The sequence below is a fragment of the Muscardinus avellanarius genome, assembly GCF_963383645.1.
Source record: "Muscardinus avellanarius genome assembly, chromosome: 1".
Lineage (NCBI taxonomy): Eukaryota > Metazoa > Chordata > Mammalia > Rodentia > Gliridae > Muscardinus > Muscardinus avellanarius.
Genome location: NC_137786.1, coordinates 156,901,693 through 156,918,488, shown reverse-complemented (window position 1 = coordinate 156,918,488; position 16,796 = coordinate 156,901,693). Strand labels below are relative to the sequence as shown.

General features: G+C 33.5%; 1 protein-coding gene across 3 annotated transcripts in view; it reads right to left on the bottom strand.

Annotated features, from left to right (window-relative positions):
- The window catches only part of MTMR2 (myotubularin related protein 2), a gene marked incomplete at both ends in the record, with an annotated part of 78,764 nt that overhangs the window by 12,857 nt on the left and 49,111 nt on the right, over nucleotides 1-16,796 (bottom strand). For all 3 annotated transcript variants that reach the window (XM_080718836.1, XM_080718837.1, XM_080718838.1), the window contains 6 exons: nucleotides 169-357; nucleotides 1,032-1,181; nucleotides 8,599-8,682; nucleotides 10,109-10,210; nucleotides 11,268-11,378; nucleotides 11,692-11,786. In XM_080718836.1, the coding sequence (XP_080574962.1) occupies nucleotides 169-357; nucleotides 1,032-1,181; nucleotides 8,599-8,682; nucleotides 10,109-10,210; nucleotides 11,268-11,378; nucleotides 11,692-11,786 (731 nt within the window). The remainder of the gene's footprint in view (nucleotides 1-168; nucleotides 358-1,031; nucleotides 1,182-8,598; nucleotides 8,683-10,108; nucleotides 10,211-11,267; nucleotides 11,379-11,691; nucleotides 11,787-16,796) is intronic.

Sequence of the window (16,796 nt, the reverse complement as noted above, 5' to 3'; positions counted from 1 at the left end):
TCAAAAATCACACCATCAAGGAGAAGAGCCAAGATTGGAACCTTGACTTTTACCACTGCAAAGCCTCAGCTGATCACTTTTTACTTTTTACTCCACCGTGGCCCTTGTCAAATTCATCTGATTCAAGAAAATGTCATTATAATCTTAATTACTGAAAGAAAACCTCACCTTATTAGCAACGGCATTAACACTTGGCCGGGCATCAAATATAAAGATTTTGTGAGACTGGGCATTGGAATCCATGATGGCTTGAAGGTATTTTTCATCTTCTTTGCTTCGCTTTCCACTCACTCCTACCATGGGCTGGCTACATCGAGTGACTGTGGCTTGACTTTCAGGATGAATCCATGATAAAACCTTAATGAGGGAAAAATGTATAACACTTTTTCTATGTATCTCTGTTTATAAACCTTCTCAAAAGCAGTTTTCTCTAACCCTCTGCTTTCTATCTGGATCTGTACCCTGCCTATGAGAAGATAGCTCAGGCTATCCAGAAAAATCATCACCTTTCAAGCCAACTTTGATATGTGGGAAACTTGGTCTAATTCTTAATCAGATATTCATATATGAAAGCCATTGATTATTGGGAAGTACTGTCTCTAGAAGTAAAATTACATTAAAACAGGATTATGTAAACCCCACATGAAAGTTTTATTTCTATATCAGTAGAACTTTCCAATAATTTATCTTACAATAAGCTGAGCTGATGTTTTAGCTCTAGTTATTCATAAATTTAGTTTTCTTCTTTCTTGGGGTTAACATAAATTTATTATTTAAAATATGTAATATAAAGAAATAGTGAGGATGCATAGCAAACATTTCAAGTTATAAGCCATGCAATTCTATATTGATAGTTATACAATTTTTAATTCAAATTACCAGTTTTAATTTTACTAAACAACTCAGTCTCCAATTATCCTCATCAAAGTCTTGCTGCCATAGCTGTTTTAACCTGCCCCATTCTCCAACTCATTAGTCTCGGAAGCAGGTAGGGTCATCTGAAAGGCTCATCAAAGGCTTATCACACTTACTGGAATGCGGCCCCTTGACCTGAAGGAAGCCACTCTCTTCAGTTCTTCATCAGGAATATTTGCTGGCACAACCAGTAGGGCAGGGTACGTATCACAAAGTTCATATCTTTCATTTATCTTTGATATTCTCCAGCTTTCATTTGGGATTCCCTATACATGACAGGAAACATAACACAAAGAATTAAGTAAACCAGTAAAAGAAACCAGTCCAGTAACCATCCTTCTCAGCCAATCGCATATCCACTACCCTCTTGAGCTATTGTAATAGCTATTGTCTGCCTGTTGTGGTAATGCTTTGCTATTCTAAAATAAGTATTATCATTCTTTGGAGAATCATTTTTGACTTCTGCTTTTTAGGCTGACAAATATGAACTCTTCAGGGGCCAGAAATGATAATATCCTGCCTTGTATTTTAACTACTAGTATGTAGTATATACTATATGGATTATAGTAGATACTATATGTATTAATGAATAAATCAGTGGACCTTAGAAAGCTTCCATCAAAATCATAGTCTCTAAAGTTTCTTAGAAACATGAAGTCAGAGCTATGAGAGTCAGATCATTTGAGAAGCATAAATCTGAGAACCTAATGTAATACAACACTCAAGGGGAACCACCGATACCATTACTAATGTCACATTCTTGAGGAAGGGACAGAGTTTGGGTAGGAATGACAACCAGTTCTGAGGATAAATTCTGTTTCCTTTGACAGAATATAAGTGTTTTCCAAATGTGTTAAGCACTGCATCTACCCTATGATGATGTATATTTGTAGAAGAGCAAGCTCATTATCTTTACACAGACTTTTACTGATTACCTGATGTTTCTTAACCTTATCCTCAAATCGAGGGTCTTCAGTTTAATGACTAGATGACTCAGGAGTAAATTAAAGAAACACTATCCTATATTATAAACCTAAATGGCTATAGTTTTTCCAATTTTAAAGCAGATATAATCTAATTTCCTAATTCTATTATATATACATCAATAAAATTAATATAGCTTTCATTTTTTTATTTTAGTGACAGCATACTATAAAACCAATCAACTGTGATTTTTGTTTTCAGAGCTTTATAATATAACAAATAGAATACTTATACTTATTTGAATTTTTATAACTAAAAAGTATTTTCCTGTGTTAATAAATCTTTCAACAATGACATAAAGCAGCACAATCTATTACTATGTAAAACATAAAGGCAGGGACATTAAATGACTCACTCAAGAGCACACACCTAAGTATGGGAGGAAGAACTGGAGCTAAAATTTTAAACCAAGTATTTTAAGTGTGCCAGACTTAGAAGCATAAAAATAATTGCATAGCTTGGTGAATATGCCAGAAACCAGTGGACTGTATACATGTTCATTTTAACTTAGCTGGAGATGGTGATAAATGCCTGTAATAATCTCAGTATGTGGGCAGCTGAGATAGGAGGATCACAGGTTCTAGACCAGCCTCAGCAACTTAGCAAGACTCTCAGCAACCTATTAAGATCCTGTTTTAAAAAGAAAAATAGCCGGGCATGGTGGTGCATGCTTGTAATCCCAGCATTTGGGAGGCTGAGACAGGAGAACTGTGGTTCGCGGACAGCCTCAGCTACTTAGTGGGCCCTTTGCAACTCACTGAGACCCTGTTTCAAAATAAAGAATAAAAATAGGGCTGGGGGTGTCACTCAGAGGTAGAATGCCCCTGGGTTCCATTCCCAGTACTGAAAAAAAAAAAAAAAAGAAAAGGAAAAAGAAAAAAGAAAGAAAAAGGGCTGAGAGTGTAACTGAGTGTAACTTGGAGGCATAACACACCTGAGTTCAATCCCTAATGCCACACACACACAAAAAGTGAACCTTATGAAATGTGAGTTGTAATAATTTTTATTAAAAAAGGCACAGAATAATGTACATGGTATGCTACCATATACTTCAAAAAATAATGTATAAACATATGTACACAAGCATTATAGGCATATACAAATCTCTGAAGGAAATATAGAAAATTAAAACATCATTTCCTACAGAGAGGGAACTTAGAATGGAGGACAAACAATTGTTACAGAATGGAAATCTACTTTTCAATATATTATTTTTTAATTTTGTACACTGTATAAGAATTATCATGTCTTCTAAATAAGAGAGATCTTTTTCTTCTGTATTAAAAAATATATATTCAATAAAAAGAAACAAATTCTTCTACCTACACTAGTGCCTTCACCATCAGCATGAAATATAATGACTTAAGAGGCAGTTTCTAACTCTGTAGGAGGAAACAAGAAATTCACCTAAGTAAAAAACCATAAACTATATGCATCATTCAATGTAGAATTCAATGTTCGAGTATTATTACCACACTTCTAATCTCATAATTCTCTATCTATGGGTATAGTTTACTTTCTCTCTTATTTTTCTTATTTTTCTTTATAAAAACAATTTATTTGTCAGGCATGGTGGTACACACCTGTAATCCCAATACTTAGGAGGCTGAGACAGGAGGATCATAAGTTCAAGGCCAGCCTCAGCAACTTAGCAATGCCTAAGGGCATACTCCAAAGGCAGAATGTTCCTGGGTTCAATCCCCAGTACAAAATAATAATAATATATATTAAATTTGTTGTTATTTAATAAGTGTTATTAGTACTTATTTTTACTGAACACAATTACCTCATCTGCTTTCAAAGGTCTATATTAAATGATGCTGAAACAGCAATTTCTACACAGATTCCTCAGTTTTACAATTCTAAAGATAGATTTTTCTGGTTATTTAAACCACCTTATTCTGACATTCGATTTCTGAACTGACATAAATCTTGTGCCATTACTTATTAACTATTTGTTTTTAGTTGATTTCCATTAATTTCCTATACTGTTTCATATTTTGCCAAGTGATGGGATAATATAATTACATGAAGAGTTTTAAATTTCATTTGCCACATGTGACTATATAGTAAAAATCTGAACTTTATTTACATATCTTTGTGTCTCTAGTGGTGGTATAATACTTATCCTGGCTTTGTGAAACAAATCTACGTTAGAAATTTTGTAAGTAAAATGCAATGTTTCAAATAAAAAGTTGAAGGTTAAGGATTTTTAAACTTGAATTATAATTTGGAGAGCAAAACTAATGACCACTAATAAACAATTTGTTTGAACTTAAATTCTTAAAAAAGCATAGTGGACATGAGGAAAATTAAAAACAAAAATGACTATTTTAGGTAGTTCAAGTATTGCAAATCATGCAGGCTTTTTGTGAAGTAGTTTAAGAAAGAATAGGAAGAATGATATACTTTAACAATGATCTCAACACTGCATTCTGCTTTAATCCTAATGTGGTAAATTACATTAATAGGCTTTCTAATATTACACCAACCCAACTTGGTCATTAGGTATTATTCCTTTTGTATACAATGTGTTTGACTTACTAGCATTTTATATAGAAGTTCCAAGTATGTTTATAAGGAAAATTAACCTGTAAGTTTTTTCATTGTCCATACAAGATTTTTAATTCAAGATATGCTACGGAGAAACTTTTTTTTTTTTTTTTTCTGTTTTCTGGTGGCGCACGCTTGTAATCCCCGAGCTTGGGAGGCTGAGACAGGAGGATCGCGCAGGTTCGAAGCCAGCCTCAACTGGCTTAAGAGACCCTGTTCCAAATAAAATATAAAATAGGTCTGGTAGTGTAGCCCAGAGGTAGAAGGCCCCTGGGTTCCATCCCCAGTACCACCAAAAAAAAAAAAAAAAAAAAAATCTTCTTAAGTGTATAGCATTGAAACCTAGGAATAGGGTCTTTGGAAGAAAATTTGTTTCTTTTATCATAAATTTATATAATGGATAAATATTATATAGGCTTTGAATTTTTTATTGAATGGCTTTATTCAGTAAATTTTTTATTTGTTTGTTTTGTGGTACTAGGGATTAAATCCAGGGTCATGCTATCTCTTAACTATGCTCTCAACCTTCTGGCCATTTTTTTTATTTGAAACAGTATCGTACTAGGTTGCTGAGTCTGTCCTGAAACTAGCAATAGTCCTGGGATTACAGTGTGCACCACCACATCTAGCTAAGTTACAAATTTTTAATCAAGTGTAGTGTTCATTGCACCAAAATGTTCAAAGGTAATGACAAAGTTGCTCATAATATCTTGATATTATCTGTAACATCTGCAAAATCTATGCAGAACCTAAACAGATGTTATGGTTTCCATTTCTAATATTGCTTACTTAGGAATACTGTTTGCATACATCTCTTTAGAGGCCTAACAATGTTATTGATCTTTTAGAAAAAAACTATTATTTGTTGATTCTCATTGTATATTCATTTTCTATTTCACTAAATCTGCTTTCTTTACCATTTCCATATGCTTTCTTTAGGTTTACCTTACTTTTCCTTTCCTAACTTCTTAAGATTAATTTTAGCCCATTAGAATTTTTATCCTTTCTTTTATACCATGTGTATAAAGTGTTAATTTATTATGTCATAAAATCTTATCAAGTTCTACTAAAAAAATATTTCCTCATATCCATATAAAACCTATAAACACTACAACTGTTTATCCCTTTTCTAAATTATGTATTATTGATGTAATTTTATATCACACTTTAGAAAATATTGTTTTATATAACCAACATTCATTTATATTTATCATATACTTATTCTCTCTGGGTTTTTTTTAATCTATCTTGAACCACTTTTATTCTGCCTGATATTTATCTTTTAAATTTTTCTCTGATAGTAATACTCTGGTAGTATAAAAATGGTTTTATTTCACTGTTGTTTCTTTTATTTTAAATTGGTGTACTGTATTCATACATCTTCATGGGGTACAAGATGGTGGAGGCATACATGCACACATCATTCAGGATGTATTTATTGGTATAGAATTCTCAACTGGCAGTTTTATTTCAATACACTAAAGATAAAATTACACAGTCCTCTAATTTTCATTACTGCTTTTGAAGAATAATCTGTTAGTCTATTTCTGTGTGTTTTTTAAAAGTATTTCTTTTGGCTGCTTTTAGGATTTTATCTTTTTGATGTTCTATAGTTCCTCTGTGATATGTTACACATGACCTTCTTTACACTAGTCTTCTTTGAGATTAACTGAGTTTATTGAGTCTATAGATTATTATATTTGATTAGTCTGAGAATAATTAACCACCACATATTCAAACAAAATTCTCTCTTACTGAGTCTATAGATAATGCATATTTTATAAATCTAGTCTTCATGTCTGGTCAAGATCTGATTTAATTCTAGTTCATTCTTATCCTGAAAAAAACAACACTTTGAGACTTTACCTAAAATTTATAGGGGACTGATCATCAGACAGTTCAATGTAGGAAAACCCAGACTTTTCTTTCTATCCCATTTACTCCAAGAGGCCACCCAAATCAATCTATTAGCAAATTCACTCATTATAAGAATCATTAGAGCTGGGTGTAGTAGTGCACACTTGTAATCCCAGCATTTGGGAGGCTGAAACAGGAGGATCGCAGTTTAAGGACAAACTCAGCTACCACTTAGTGAGGCCCTTTGCAACTCAGTGAGACACTGTTTCAAAATAAAGAATAAAAATAGGGCTGGGGTATAGCTCAGAGGTAGAATGACCCTGGGTTCCATCCCCACTACCACAAAATAATAATAATAATAAGAATAAGAATAAGAATAAGAATAAGAAGAAGAAGAAGAAGAAATCTCATTATATTCTAAATTACCTGTAGTATACACATAGCTAAATGTAAACAAGAATTCTGAATGTTCTTCTATTCTTACAATGTTATAATTTTTAAATTATATTCCTTCAATTTCTGATTAACACAAATATATCTATCTCTTAGTTATAGGTAGAATCTTTATTATAGCTACTCTGGACAATTTTCTCTACAAGAGTAATAGTCTTCAGGAAAAATTCAAATTTTTATAAATATGATTTTGACACAGGAAAAAAGTTAATGGTTAGAAGCATGGTTCTGGAGCCAGACTTCTTGAATTCAAATCCCAGTGTAATAATTAAAATTTAAAAATTTCCCCTACCCCTCATGGGACCCAGATAGCCATGCTGGAAGTGTGTCTTCCAGCATGACCAGCATTGCCAACAAGAGGTCCCTGAATGTGTGTAGCTTTGGGATTATATACGGTCACTCTTTCCCCTTGTTCTCTCTCCCTTTCTTCAAGCCTCCATGTTGAGAGGGCAAAGCCTTGCTCTTTCCCTTTCTCTGCTTCCCATCATCATGCACTGAACTCTACAGACCCACCCTGACATGAACTAAACCTCTCAAATCTCCAAAAACTGCGAGCAAGTAAATCTACCTTCCTCTAAGTTGTTTGGTCAGTTGTTTTGGATTACAGCAGTGAGAATGTTGATCCAGACACCCATTTTCTAAACTTTGTAGCTGTGTTATCTTGAGCAAGAATTCAATGTTTCTATATTTCAGCTTACTTATACACTATGTATGTAATATTTGTACCTACTCCACAAAATTATTATGATCAAATGACTAAGTACTTATGAAATACGTAAGAACAAGCCTGGTGTATAAGTGTGTGTGTGTGTGTGTGTGTGTGTGTGTGTGTGTGTGTGTGTGTGTGTGATATAGACACACATATACACACATACATACCATATGTAAATAAATATATGAAAGAAGTGTTTTAGTTAACAAATATTTACAGAGCACGTTCTATGAGAAGACTCTCCTAAGCTTCATTCCTACATTAATTCATTCAACAGATATTATCCTCTATCTGCCAGGTACCGTGCTACCTCCTGAGGAGATAGCAGTGGGGAAAAAAAAAGCAGTACCATGTCTCTTGAAGCATGGAAAATACCTAGGAAATAGGAGAGATTATTTCTTCAAAATCTGGTAATAACTGATGAATAACTGAAAAGCAAATGGTCTCAGCATTGAAAAGACAGAAAGAATAAAGGGACAAGCAGGCATTCATATATATTTATGAAATTAAGCTGAATCAAATAGGGTAGAAGGTAGTTGAGAAGGCTACCAAATAGTAAATCTTGATCTGCACAGTGAAATAATACAGGAAATGTGATGAGTTTGTATAAAAACGTAGTTGTTTTTATATGGTTACTGATCAAAGTCAACACTGTCTTTAGCATACAACAAAACAGGAGACACAGTATGTCCTCTGTGGAGATATAAAGCTTTCAAAACTTTCTTGTGGATATAAATAATAAGAACTAGAATTATTAAGAATTTATTTCAGAATTATAGGATACTTAAAAAAGAAAAATCTGAATAATATTGAATAGTATATGAGAGTGTTAAAGTATATACATATATATCTTATTTTTATCTTTATTTAACTATGAAATATTTTTAAATAAACCTGATACTTATAAACTGTTAGGTATGTAAAGATTCATGTAAGATCACTGGCATAATTCTGAAAAGTAGTTAAAAAAAATTAAACAAAGCCAAACAATCCGAATTAACCTTCATTTAACAATAAAAGCAAAGATAAAACAAACCCTAAAATGGTCTTTATTTCTACCCATAGGTTTTCTTTTAATGATAATAATATAGAATAGTAAAACTGAAACAAAAAGAAGTACATACCTGCCTTCTGTACTCTAAAAGAGAGTCATATAGCTTCCAACCATTTTCAGGGAATATTTCTTTGTATTCAAAAGCAAAAAGAGGCTACAAAAAAGTAAGCAGTTAATAGTTAAAAAAAAAAAAAACATTTAAAAAGGGAATGAATCAATATATTCTTACACTCAAAGTTTTCATTTACTTATGTGCAAGGATATTTTGTATTAGTTTCTTTTTATACTGTTGTTTTAGTATTTGTTTTAATTTGAAAACTGTTTTATATATTTTTAAGTTTATAAAGCACAGAGACCCACCCCCAATACCTATCAAATGCTAACATATCATATTTCCTTTATATATCTTTAATAGATTTTGCAAGTTTAATTATAAATATGAAAACATATTTTTAAAAAGGCATCTTCTGACATACATTTAACATCACATATATCAGTAATTAGGCTGCTATAAAATTTATGCTACCACAGTTTTAATATATATATATATTTTTTGCAGGTCTGGGGCTTGAACCTGGAAGCATTTGACCTCCGAGCTATACCCCCTGCCCAATTTTTTATTCTTTATTTTGAAACAGGGTCTCACTGAGTTGCCAAGAGCCTCACTAAGTAGCTGAGGCTGTCCGCGAACTGCAATCCTCCAGTCTTAGCCTCCCGAATGCTGGGATTACAAGTGTGCACCACCATGCCTGGCTAGTTTTAATTTTTATATCCAATCTGCATACTGAAAAAAACCTTATCATTTTTATAAACATGATGGTAGAAACAACTATGATGTTTAAAAAAAAAAAAAAAAGTTGAACTAGCCAGATGGATGTGCCTGTAATTTCAGTATTTGTGAGGCTGAGACAGGATGATCACAGGTTCAAGGCCAGCCTCAACAAGTTAATGAGACCCTATTTCAAAATAAAATATAAAATAGTCTTGGGGTATCATTCAGAATTAGAATGTTCCTGTGTCCAATCCCCAGCACCAAAAAAAGGCTGAAAGTAGACTCAGAAAATCAATGTTAATTCCAAATTCTACGCCTAGTACCTATGCTATTATGTTAATTTCTTATCTGATCCTGGTTTCACTACTAAAATAGGGATAAACATGCTAATGTGGGAGAGAAATATATAACAAAATATAACACTATCACACAACTTCTTGATAGCACATAGCAGAAGTCAGCATTTGCACTCTGTTCATTCCCAAATTGTACATCTTATCTTTCAGTTCAGAACTGAAAAGAGCATTTCAAATCCTAATAAGATCACATCTAGCTTTTCATTATGGAAGCATCTTGAATAGAACAATCATATAATTATAGACTATTAGTACTGAAATGGACCTTGGAAATGGCTATTACAGCTTCCTTGTTTCATATATAAAGAAACTAACCAGAGAAATTAGATTAAAACTAAACTATATATCTATCTAGTTAAATGTCAAAGCAGGGATATACACATAGAGATTCCAGGTAGCCAAGTCAAGTTTCTTTACAACAATAATTATAATACAGACTTCAAAGATTTTACCAGATTATTAGAGACAGGAAACGCATATTTCATTAGATTCTCAAATATGGATCTTCTTGTTCGCCCCTCCGGCTTATGAGCAAATCGTAAGTTCCTAATATCCTAGAAAAGATTTAGGATACAAAATAATCACTGTTCACTTTTTATTTAATGAATAAATAAACTTAATTGCAACTATCTTCTAAAACACTGAGATATGTTAATACTGAATATCAAAATAAATAATAGTTCTCAAGCAGGAAATTATAATGGTTCACTGGGAGAAATAAAAAGAAATGCAAAGCATTCTAATAAAAGGCGGAATTCAGAGGGCAAAAAATGAACCACAGGCCAGCAAAATAGGCTGCAATTGATGTAAGCACTGGAGATTAGAGGTTGAGGTTGTATCTGAAGCTTAATATCATGATTAATGCACACTATCAACATGTCTTTCCCTCTGAATGCCCATTTCCCAACATGAATTGTTCTATTAAAAACCTAATTAACGCCAGGCGTGGTGGCACACGCTTGTAATCCCCGCACTTGGGAGGCGGAGACAGGAGGATCGCGCAGGTTCAAAGCCAGCCGCGCAGGCTTAAGAGACCCTGTTTCCAAATAAAAATATAAAAAATAGGTCTGAGAGTGTAGCCCAGAAGTAGAAGGGCTTCTAGGTAACCCAGTACCACCAAAAAAAAAAAAAAAAAAAAAAAAAAAACCCAGTTAGTCGGGTGTTGTGGTGCACACTTGTAATCTCAGCATTCGGGAGGCTGAGACCAGAGGATTGCAGTTCACAGACAGTCTCAGCTACTTAATGAGACCCTCTGCAACTCAGTGAGACCCTGTTTCAAAATAAAGAATAAAAAATAGGGCAGGGGGTGTAGCTCAGAGGTCGAATACCCCTGGGTTCCATTCCCAGACCTGCTAAAGTAAAATAAAATAAAATAAAAACCTAATTAGCTTTTGTTACATGTCCATCATATCTAGTGATTACATTTCTACTTACTCTCCCTTCCCAGAACTCACTGCCATTTGACTTTCTCTTTGTTAGTTTCCTGCTGCTAAACTGATAAAAAAAAAAAAACTTTGCCAAAGGTCTTCCTCCACTCCATCTATAAGTTCCAGCTACTATTTAATAGATAATATTTCAAACCAAATATAATCACATACATATAAAATTTACCTTGCACACGGTTTCCAGGCCATAAGAATTTTCACCTCGACTAGAAGCACCACCAATTTTTTCTACTCTACTTATCACACCAAGAGAAGCATCTAAAACAAATGGGGGGTCCTAAAAGAAGGAAAAGAGAAACAAAACTGAGCAATAATAAACTCTGCAATTATAATTAAAGACAGAAGCCTTAATCGGAGGCTTGGGAACATAGCTCAATGTTAGAGTGCTTGCCTCTGCCTCACATGTGTGAGGTACTGGGTTTAATTCCCAGCACCTCAAAAACAAAAACAAAGTAAGTTAAGAAACCCTATTCAGAAATACTTTAATTACAAATAATCAAAAGTAGACAAACCTGCTACAAACAACAAAACAAAAGTAAACAAATCTGGCTACAAACATACATACAAAGATCAAATCCAACAAGTCTTACCCGTTCCATGCTTTTGAAATATAACCTGTAATTCGTAACAGTCAGAGTTCCTCGTACAGCACCAGTGAAGGGGCATATATAAGTTACATCTTTGGCTGAAAAGGCAAAACATCCACAGTTTATATGGTGTATCTTTAAAAATAGCTTCCTCATCTTATAAAATTATTCTAATTGCTAGTCTAATTTATGCGTTAAAATCAAACAATGAGTGATTCTAGAAGAACTCAAAAACCTAATCCAAGGTTTTAGCCCTACACTTATCTGTGGAAAGAATATCAAATAAAAGGGAAGGATCTGAAGAGATGGAGTCTTATTTCATCCCCTGAGATACAACAGAAGGAAACAAAGATGACTACTATTCTTGTAAAACAAATGTAACAGCTGGATGCCAGGCATAGTGGTGCAACCTTGTAATCCCCGCATTTGGGAGGCAAAGACAGGATTGCGCACAGGTTCAAAGTCAGCCTCGCTGGGTTAAGAGACCCTGTTTCCAAATAAAAATAATATAAAATAGGTTTGGGAGTGTAGCCTGGATGTAGCAGGGTTTCCAGGAACCCCAGTACCACCAAAAAAACAAAAACAAACAAACAAAAAAAAAAACAATGTGATGGCTGCAATAGTAAGATGAAGGAGTCCTGGCAATGGTGGAAAGGACAGTAAACATCAAGGCATGGATGGAGTTTTTATCCGTTTCTACACCATTTTCTTGGTCTCTGGTCTTCCTGGCCAGTCCAGTTTGTCAATATATTTCTAAAAATACAATACCCAAAACATATAATATCAGAAACTCTTCATCTGAATCCTAACCTGAATATTTCTAGGGAAAATGTAGGTAAAATGAGATACATGCAAAAATGGTGGCGCACGCTGTGCTTGGGAGGCTGAGACAATCATGCAGGTTCAAAGCGAGCCTCAGCTGGCTTAAGAGACCCTGTCTCCAAATAAAATATAAAATAGGTCTGGGAGTGTAACCCAGAGGTAGAGAGCCCCTGGGTTCCATCCCCAGTACCACCCAAAATAAAAAATAAATAAAAATTTAAAAATAAAATAAAATAATAAATAAATAATAATAAAATAAAATAATAAAAATAATAATATAAGAGGGCATTCTATTTCTGTACAATTGATGTACAACTTGCAGAGAAATGATCAGAAGCAATATTTTATTAAATAAGTGATAAATCTTTATATTTTACTTTATAAAACATACATTAATTAAGATAACTCAGCAACCACTAGCAGAAAATATTACTTAAATAGCAGAGTTCATAATGATCACTACAATGTTTTCCTCTTTTAAAATATGTATAAGTTCCTACTATGCCATTATTGCAGCAAATTATCAGATAAAAGATCATCTTTATCATTCCAAAAAAGGAAAGTACAATTTTGAGGAGCAACAACTTTCTAAGAACTGTTCAAGGGGCTTCTGGGAAAACTCAGGGCCATGAAATATGTTTAATAAAATTCTGCAACTTCTGACTTCTACTTCTTATTCATCACTTTGAAGGACTGACTGCTTTGTATGGAATTTGAAATGAGTATCATTTCTAACCCTCAAAATAGTTCCCTCAGGAATGCTCAAGTGTGAGCTACTTCTTTTTTAATCAGTTACCAATGCATGTTTCATTTACGGAGCAGCTTTTAAAATTAAATAAACCAATCATTATGTAAAGATATACAGACTTGCTTTGTATACTTTTTCCCCCTTATGAATTTTTAGCTCAATTAGGAATGCTTTATGCAATGTACTCAAAATACTTCTGGATTCCTTCCAGAGCTAGTTTTCCTACTGGGGCAAGAAAAATGTCATTATTTTATAACCCACTACAGGAAGTGAACCTCATTTCAAAGCTTTTGGACGCCTTCCCTTTTTACTCTAATGTCATAAGATACATGAAAATGCTTCTAAAACTCCAAGTACTATATGAGTACAAGAGTTTATACCTATGTTACTATTGCCATTGTTAAGTCTCTGCTTTGTTTTAGTCCCTCTGTTGGTCCTCCTCAGGCTACGTAACTCTGAAGAAAGAAGATGCTCAGTCAGTCTACGCCAAGTAGAAGGTTCTTAGTAACCAGGATCACTACCAGAGCAAATGACAATATAAGCACTACTGGTGACCTAGCATTTTAGAGTTCATGAAGTACTTTTCACCTCAGTACTTCATTTATCCTGAACAACCCTTACATGTTGGAATATAATTATCTATACATTTTAGATGAGAATATCAGGGCTCAGAAATAAATTGTCTAATGTTTCAGAACCAGTAACTGTTATGATTAAGACTTAAATCCAGCTCATCTAACTAAAAAAGTCAAACCTCTTTCTACAACATCAGGTTCCCTCTCCTTGTAGAAATACAAAGTGACTAGCTTAGCACAGTCTACCATCTGCTTTTGTACTCAAGGTTGAATTACCAGAGTCTGGTAATAACTCTATTCCTAATGTGGTCAGATCACAATACTCTAAGACCGTCATTTCCTAAGGTATTCTGTTAGTGTTCCTAATATTGACTTAAATAGTTTTTATAAATTTAAACCATAGATTTATATTAAGCCAACTTAAAATCCTAGGTCTTTTTTTACATAAAAATATGCAAGTTTGTCCTAATCTTAGACTTTTTTCCTTTTAATTTAAGATTGTACTATTATCAGGTGAGTATAGATGATTTTAAGGTAGAAATTTTTATTTCTTCAGTACTGGGACTGAATCCAGGGGTATTCTACCTTTGAGCTATACCCCCAACCCTACTTTATTTTTATTTTTATTCAGGTTGCTGAGGGCCTCACTAAATTGCTGAGACTAGTCTCCAACCTGTAATTCTCCAGTCTCAACTTCTCAAGTAATGAGATACCAGCAAAGTAGGATATTTTAAAACTACATTTCATTTTCTTATATATTTTATAATAATTCTGCCTAAAGGTACCAAAATCTTATTTGTAAAGTGTTTTTGTTCACCAAAACTGTGTTCTTGCCCTCTCTCTTCTCACTCCATACATTCTGGTTTAGTTTCTTTCTTTTAATTTTTAACTAATGTTCATGTTCTGATGATTTCTAAATATAGGAATTAAGTCTAGATTCTCCCTTTGTCAGATATTTCCATCAAAGAACTAGAGCTCAGACTGTAGTCCAGTGGTAGAGCATTTGCCTAGCATGTGCAAGGCTCTGAGTTTGATCCTCAGTATAATAATAATAATAATAATTATTATTATTATTATTATTATTATTATTATTATTATAAATATAAACTTGCCTATAGTATTTCCATTTGAATTATCTCATAAGTTTCAGAAATTCAATATATAAATATAATACTAAAGGCTTAAGACAATGAAGGTTAGATAAAAATCAAGAAATCTTTAGCAAAGGATTCCTTCAGATCTGGTAACTAGCTGGTTATTACTAGCTCAGAAAAAAAGGAAAAAATAAAGGATGGCAACCAGATTTCTGACTTGAGTGAATGGACAACTGATGTGCACTGCGAGAGGGAGTACAAACTATGGAACCAGCCAAGATGACCTTCAACAGATGAATGGATTACAAAACTGTGGGATATGTACACAATGGAATTTTACTCAGCCATAAAGAAAAACACAATTACATCATTTACAGGGAAATGGATGGAACTGGAGGACATTATGCTAAGTGAGATTAGTCAGTCACACAAAAAGAGAAATCGGATGCTCTCCCTAATATCCGAAAGCTAGGGAGAAATGGGTAACAAGAGACACTCTAGATGAAGAAGGAGATTTTATAGAGGAGAAAATAAGGTGACCTAACTGAGGGGATGGGAGAGGGGGAAGAGGGAAACTCTCTAAAGCACATGATGTACTTAAACAAACATATCACAGCATGAGAAGGAGGGATAGGGAGGGAATGGGGCAGAAATTGGGTAAGGGCTAATTGGGTGATGTGTACATGTACGTCGCCACCATCTTTTATCCCATTAAGATGTATGACTGCAATGCACCAATAAAAATTTTAAAAAATTAAAAATAAATTTTTAAAAAATTAAAAAGAGAGAGGAATACAAGGAAAGAATGCATTTGAGGTTAAAGGTAATCATTTTAATTTTGGAGATGCTGGGCATAAGGTTCATGTGGGATTTCAAGGGCATCCGTCTACGACAGCATTTGTTTATATGCCTCAGGACATAGGTTCGGACTGAGAATTCAAATTTTGGAGTCCTCAATCAATTTTGCACCATGTGAGGTCACTGATTCAAATATGACCAACTTTCATGAAAAGAGTATATAAGAAAGAGAAGGGAAATGGGTCAAGGATAAAATCCTAGGGAGCCCTGATATTAAAGAAAGAACCAATGAAAAAGACTACAATGGTAGCCCAAAAAGTTTTTTTATAAGGCCACATGTTGTAGCAGAAGCAGCATAGGCATTAGGCTCAGAATAAGAAAACAAAAGAAACTGTCACAATGCTAGAAATACCTTTGTTAGCTTTAGATTCCTTATCTACCAGTTGGGGTTAATCCCTTCCCAGACTTTTTCTCTGAGAATAACTAAATGAGATAGCAAGTATACAGAAAAACTATTATCATTACATAGTATCTAATGCTGATACCTAACTAAGTAAGATCAGCAGATCAAGAGCTTAGTGTTTGCATAAGGCTGAGTGAGAAAGAAAAAGACTGAGGAGGTTATTCAGTCATGTCAAGAATAAGAAGAGATAAATGCCATATTTAAATTGCTAAGAAGTTAAATTTAGAGGTTAATAGCCACCCATTAGAACTCAGAAGGTAGTTCTTCCCTTTGGCTTGCATATTTTTACACAAGAAAATGACATTTAACCAAGAGGAAAGAAGCATTTATTAAATAATTTGTAATTATGATTAATAATAAACGATTGTATCTACTTTGGCTAAGAAACTATTTACTTCAACTCCTAACATATTGTTGTATTTATCAAAATCTATGAGTATTTTGTAGATTTTCACAACAAAACTCTTACATGAGGACAAGTAAGTTTAAATGCTCATTTTCAACTTCCAGTTCATATTCTAAGTTTTAGACTGGACAGATAAAGGCATCTGCATACAAATGCTTATTTTACAATAGACATGAAGTATTTTCATACAAAAATGATGTGA